This window comes from Triticum urartu, chromosome 6, assembly GCF_003073215.2.
Source record: "Triticum urartu cultivar G1812 chromosome 6, Tu2.1, whole genome shotgun sequence".
Taxonomy (NCBI): domain Eukaryota; kingdom Viridiplantae; phylum Streptophyta; class Magnoliopsida; order Poales; family Poaceae; genus Triticum; species Triticum urartu.
Window position 1 is genome coordinate 517,398,231 of NC_053027.1, and position 6,267 is coordinate 517,404,497.

The window sequence follows — 6,267 nt, forward strand, 5'->3', positions numbered from 1 at the left end:
TCCCCCAAATCAGTTCATGCCATCTCACCTTGTAACTTCTAATCCATAAAGCTTGTCCGTAAGTCTAGCATCGCTGGTATACCTGGCCATACCTCGGGCCGGGCCGGGCTTCGGGCCGGGCCTAGCCAAGCCCGACGCAAAAAACCCAGGCCCGGGCCCGGCCCGGCCCGGCCATCGGGCCTGTTTTCTGAGCCCAAGCCTGGCCCGAACACGTAAAAGCCCGCCAGGCTCCAGGCCGGCCCGACCTTTAGAAAAGTGCAAAAACGACGGGCCCAGGCCCGGCCCGACCCGGTCATCGGGCTCAAAATCTAGGCCCGAACCCGGCCCGGGAGCAGCATCGGGCCGGGCTTCCCAGTATAATCGCTGGCCGCGCCGCCCTCGACCACTAGAGAGATCCATGGCGTGGATCACCATCGCTTCCTTCAACCCCTCCTCCCTGACCGGGCCATACATCGCCGGCGGCGCCTCCCCACGCTCCTCCGCCTATCCCGACTGGGTCCTACTCCGCAAGACGGCGCGCATCTCGGCGTTCCGGAACGCGACCACCGCCGAGGGCCGCACGGCCGAGGGCCGAGCCGTCGAGGTGTCCTTCTGGCTCGTCGACCCGCCGGGCGTCTCCTACTTCTCCGTCCACTGCCCCGGCCTCCAAGAGGACGACTTCTCCGGCGAGCCCCAGGTCGTCTGCGCCGAGGCCGCCTTCGTCCTCTTCCGCGTCAGATTCAGCTTCCGCAGCGAGAGGCGGATCTCCACCCATCACTTCGTCTACACGGCCCGCGGCGCCGCGGGGCCGCCCTCACTGCAACTCCTCCCGGAGCCCCCCGGCGTCGAGGCCGTCAAATCCCACCAGCTTGGCCTCTTGCCGTGCGGCGGCGAGCGCTACGCGGTCGCCTTCCTCGATCGCAATTGGACTGCCCGAGGTGGCGCCTGGCAGTGGCAGTTCGATGCCTACGTCTTCTCGTCAGAGACATGTTCCTGGAGCAAGAAGGAGGCCTCAATGGGCTTATCGGAGTCTGACGCCGCATTGTTGCGTCCCTATGCGACCTCCAAGCAGATCGCGGTCGGAGCAAGGGCGCTGGGCTGGGTTGATATCTCACGCGGCATTACTCTCCTCTGCGACCTGTTCGACGAGTGTCCTGTCGTAAAATACATCCCCTTCCCGGCGCCAGGGGTTTGCATCACACCCTACTACCGTCTCACTCGTCACTCGGCGCAATGCTTCCACGATGTCGCCTGCTATGACGGTCTGATCAAATTCGTCGAGATAGGCTTCGATGGGCTGACTGCATGATAAAGGGTAAAGGCTGGCGAGCCACCACATGGATCAGAAACATCTCTTGGGGAAGTTGGCGCAAGCACACCAGAGTTGATGTCGCTAACATCTCGGTTGACCCAAGATATTCTGCTCTGTTGCCTGAGCTGTGGAACCATGAGACCCATAAGCTAGAGCTGAAGAAACTGGTTTTCTTACTACCCACCCTGAGCGTGCGCAACGATGATCTTCTTCACATCATGGCCAAGGTGGGTGGGGAACATGACAAGGCCTGGGTCATCGCCGTTGACATGAAAAGTACGGTTGTGGAGGGACTAGCCCCGGTTTCGACCGGACGGTACTGCCCCAGTACAATGTTCTCCCCATGTGCCTTCCCCAGTTACCTCAACAACATGACCCAAGGTCTGGTTATTCTGCCTTCTTTCTCCTCATACCTCATGTCATGTGATTTGCTTACCATCAGGGCCGTACCCAAGAAAATGGAGACCCAGTGCGAAACCAAAAATTGGGCCCTCGTGTGTGTGTGTGTGTGCGCGCGCGGGGGGGGGGGGGGGGGGGGTGCTTTTGCGTGCGTGTGTTTGCATGCGTGCGTGCATGCGAGTGTGTCATGTTGGTGGTACAAATTTTGAAAGAATTGCATCTTACCAAGAAGCAATCTAAGTATTCAAAAGTACAACATTCTTTAGCAAAAACGTGCCATCCTTTCTATCATTCCTTGAGACAAAATCTTCAATTAATTGTTCATAAAAAACCTTTTCTAAAAACATAACATGGAAACAAAATGGGATGAAACAATCTTTGATTGATTTTGGAAGCACATCATCGCGCGACGGCGCATGTGGCTTCGGTAAGTCTGGATGTAGGGCATGCCCAGTTGCTCCTCCGGTTCTCCTCTTGATGAATAGGTGAACAAGCACTCTGGCCGGGCCTCCAACTCCAATCGACGCACCCAGATCGTAGGGGCGGCAACAAACATCAAAGGGTATCAGAAGAAGCAGAGTACTGAACCTTGTATCTGTTCATTGCAACAGCGGACGTATTCCATGCAAATCGCGACGAAATTAAACTGCTTAAGCGGCGATTTGAAGAACTGGGCTAAGCCGCTCGCGCTAGAAAAGAAAGAGAAAGAGAAGTGAAGAGAGAGAGAGAGAAAGCGGGGGCTTGCGTGAGTTTCGGCCATGTGGAGCAGGGCCTGGTGTAGAGTTAATTCTGCCACAGATTCAGTGGAGTATTATGCCTCATTATTAACCCAACTAAACCAGCACTAAGTAATAGTTTAACATAAAAAATTGGGGGCCCTGTTCCGTCGAACCTTCTGCACACGAGTCAGGTATGGGCCTGCTTACCATTATATCTTGTGAACTCTTGGTTGGTTAAGTCTTTACTTAGGACAACTATGTTTTAGGGGCTGTTTGTTTTGTGACTAACTTTGCCAAAGATTGCTACACCTAAGGTTAGGCAAGTTTGACCAACTTAGGTGAGTGTTTGATTCAAGCCACACCTTAGGCAAGTCACATTTGGGCCCCACATGGCATACACACAAAAAGTGTGGCAAGATTCCCTTAGGCTTGCCAACTTGTGGCTCTCATTTTAATGAACTAACCTTAGGCAAGTTTGGCAAAAATGTGTGGCTAAGTGTGGCAATGCTAGTCCTAGAACCAAACAGCCCCTAAGTTTTGACATTATTGGCATTAGACTGTTTGTGTTCATTACAATTTAGCTGTTCATCAAACTTGAAAATCATCAGCCAGTTCAGTAACCTTCATGAGTTAATGTTTCATGTTGTGGTTAGTTACCAGTATGCAAGGTGAAACAGCTGCTGATACTGTCAATGCAGAGTCAAGATGACTCAGGATCTTTGTGAGATGATTGGTACATTACTTCTTTTATTGGCATGGTGCTTATGCGATGTGAGGTGGTGATGAGCCAACTCGTTCTGTTCCTCAAATCAACCAGGGAAAATTTGCATTTTACTCTGAATTGCATATTTCAGAGACTGTCAGTTTGGTTCTTTTTTGGCAATTATTAGGAAACAAGCTGGAATATAACCATTCATGGTAGAGACTGTCTGCTTGGCATAGAGTCAAGATGCCTCATGATTTCTGTGGAATGATTAATTTGATAAATCCACTCCTCGAAATACTAGTTCTTTATGGGATTGATTTGGTTGTAATATACCACATCTTCAGGTGCAGACATGCATGCTTAGAGTTTTGATTCATGGCAGAGACTGTCCTCATGATTTCTGTGGAATGATTGGTACATGACTTCAATAATTAGTGTCATGCTTATGGGGTTCGAAGCCGTGATGTGCCAACTTGTTCCGTTTCTCTAATCAAACGGGGAGAACACATTTTAGTTTGCATTTTTCTCCCAGTTGCATTCGTTGGCAGACTGTCACTGTCATTTTTTTTCCAATTAGGAAACAAGTCTGAAGAACCACTCGTTGGTTGTGATGGAGGAATCTTGGAAGAAGAGGAAATTCAAGCCGAGAACAGGATAAGAGGCAAGTCGCATTTCTTGTTCATGTTGATCTGCGTTTATGTTCCGTATTTACTTTGTTATCTATGTTATGCACTGTTTTTTTCGGTACCATTTATTTTAAATGATATGCTATCTCATGCCTACCATTGCATATTATGTAAAAAATATCCAGAGAACAAGCACTTTGAGATCCCCCCCTCTCATAAAAAAATGCCCCCTTGAGAAGTTGTATCATCTCTTTCCCCATCTTTGTATATAACTCTTCCTTTGTCGAATAAATTGCAGGGCCTGAGATGGGCAACCCAGTGGACAATTACTTTAAGAGGTAACTCATGCATTGCTATCTTTACCTGTATTTGAATTTTCATTTGCATGACATTGTGTTGATTTCTGCTGCTGCTGTTGGCTGCCTATTGCCAGGATGAGTGCTTCACAGTGTGCTCTGCAAGTGCTGTTCACTCAACGCTGGTTCAGGGAACTTGGTAATTGATAAGTCCACTCCTGAACTACTACTTTTTTATGGGATTGATTTGGTTGTAATATACCACATCTTCAGGTTCAGATGTTTATGCTTCGAGTTTTGATTCCGAATTAATCTCCTTACTACCTCTGCACATGTCCTCCCAGTTTAATCTGCAGCATTACTGTAAATTCTTGTTCAAGTCAATAATACTATTGTTGGAATTTCTGTTAAGCAAGCATATCTGCTAAATTGTTAGAGAACAATTGTTTGCTTCTGCGTATATTGTAAATTGACTGTGATGACCAGAATATTCACATGTATTTGGTGTTTGGTCCTTTGCAGATGAATGGTTGGATTCTCAGGGGTCAGCTTGTGATGCATGCTGCAAATCACTACCTTACTGGTGTCCAGCATCAGCTCTGTGTTTCGATATTAAGGCAGTAAGTTCTGTTTTGGTGACTTGCAGGCTTATCCAGGCTTTCATGTTCTGAGTTCAAACTGTGCACACATATTTTCTTCCAGAGCTTCAAATTCTTTTTCAAAGTCTCTTGAAACTATGACACAGCCGTCGCTAGTGTATTTGTATTCCAGATTATGAACTGTGTAGTTACCTAAATCCTTTAAAAAAAACTTGGTCCAGGTGGTAAACTATGCTTCCTATAATGGTGAAGGAGAAGGTGCTTCCATGGCTGTAGATTCCTGCTTACGGTATGTATGTGTGTGTGTATACGAGGAAACTTTATGAACTTCACTTTGTTTGTGGGACTATTTAACGCCTCTTGCTTCCCCAGAGCTTTGGACGATTTCTATAAACTACTGAAGGAGTCACCTCTGAGTGATCCATCAACAACTGAAGCCATGAAGCGTCAAATCAGGGTTGCCCTTGGAGCTCTAGACAGGTACTACCACTCGAAATAGAAAATAAATAAATAAATCCGTCTCTACTTCAAAATCAGAAGAACCATGTACTGACCTTTTTCTTTTTCGCACTTTTATCCATCTTTTCAGCATCTTGGAATTTGTACCACTAAACCGTATGCCCAGGAGCATACAAAAGGTGCTTGTAGATGTTTGCCTGGAACAAAAAGAAAAAACACTAGTATGTGAACACTTGGAGAAGCCAGGCCATACAGAGGATGAATCTGACGAATGGCAGCAATGGGGATCAGACTCGGGGGACGAATCGGATGAATGGCAGCAAGGGTCATCCGACTCGGAGGATGAATCTGATGAATGGCAGCAAGTGGGACCCGACTCGGATGACTCTCTAGAGACTCGTGGGGAGAAGAAGCAGGCACAGGTTCTGGGTCGCCGGTCGGGGCACTCGTATTGGCTGTATTTTGTTGGCTGCGTATTGGTAGCGGTCGCCGCAAGAGCGTTGAGTCACCTCACTTTAATGTCATAGAGCCAGTATCTTGTTATTCTCTCTGTGACAGAAGAGTAATTATGTCAATCAAAAAAGAAAAGAAAAGAAAAGAGAGAGCATATTCTAGCTAGGAGCTCCTGTGCCGTGCATGTAAAAAGGTAGTGTTTTGGAAACTGGTGTTAAATGAAGGAGGTTTATATTGGTGGTGGTTAATGTATCAGCCTGATCCCTGGTGCCAGCTTTTGTTCTTGTTCCTTTTTCCTGAATCCGATAGATTTGCTGTTGAACCTGAAGGACATCTGCGGCTATATGTTGTATCTGCTTCTGGGCTCTCACAGGTTCAGATGGCACTGACAAGGTGTTGTGATCACTTTAAGCTGTTGAGCAAGTTAGAGCATCTCCAGCCGTTGGCCCCCCCAGGAGACATAAAAATCACACCCTGGGGACGAGCCGGCGATAGAATCGGCGCTAGGGGCGATTGGGCGTCCAGCGACGAGATTGCCCAATTTTCGGCCCATTTTCGGCAAATAAAAGGCCCCATATGGGCGGTAATCGGCCCATATTTGATGTGGTTCGCCGTGGCTCGGCGTTCAATTATGAACATAAGTTTTTTTTTATTACAGAGTTCATTACAGAAAATTAAATAGTTCAACAACAAATAGTTTAATACAAATTATATTGTTC

The 6,267-nt window shown here is 47.7% G+C and overlaps 1 protein-coding gene across 1 annotated transcript; it reads left to right on the forward strand.

The window, feature by feature from the left end:
• Positions 1 to 400: 400 nt before the first annotated feature.
• On the forward strand, positions 401 to 5,800 carry LOC125514752. Its single transcript, XM_048680104.1, has 8 exons — positions 401 to 1,672; positions 3,693 to 3,776; positions 4,040 to 4,079; positions 4,175 to 4,236; positions 4,560 to 4,657; positions 4,858 to 4,925; positions 5,009 to 5,116; positions 5,226 to 5,800. Exons 1-8 carry the CDS (start codon positions 1,285 to 1,287, stop codon positions 5,620 to 5,622), a joined length of 1,245 nt encoding a protein of 414 aa, XP_048536061.1. The 5' UTR covers positions 401 to 1,284; the 3' UTR covers positions 5,623 to 5,800.
• The last annotated feature ends 467 nt before the right edge of the window (positions 5,801 to 6,267 follow it).

Coding starts and splice junctions, on each gene's coding strand:
- LOC125514752 (XM_048680104.1), top strand. CDS start 1,285: ATGATAAAGGGTAAAGGCTGGCGAGCCACCACATGGATCAGAAACATC. Junction 4,237..4,559: donor ACGCTGGTTCAGGGAACTTG/GTAATTGATAAG, acceptor GGTCCTTTGCAG/ATGAATGGTTGGATTCTCAG. Junction 5,117..5,225: donor GCCCTTGGAGCTCTAGACAG/GTACTACCACTC, acceptor CCATCTTTTCAG/CATCTTGGAATTTGTACCAC.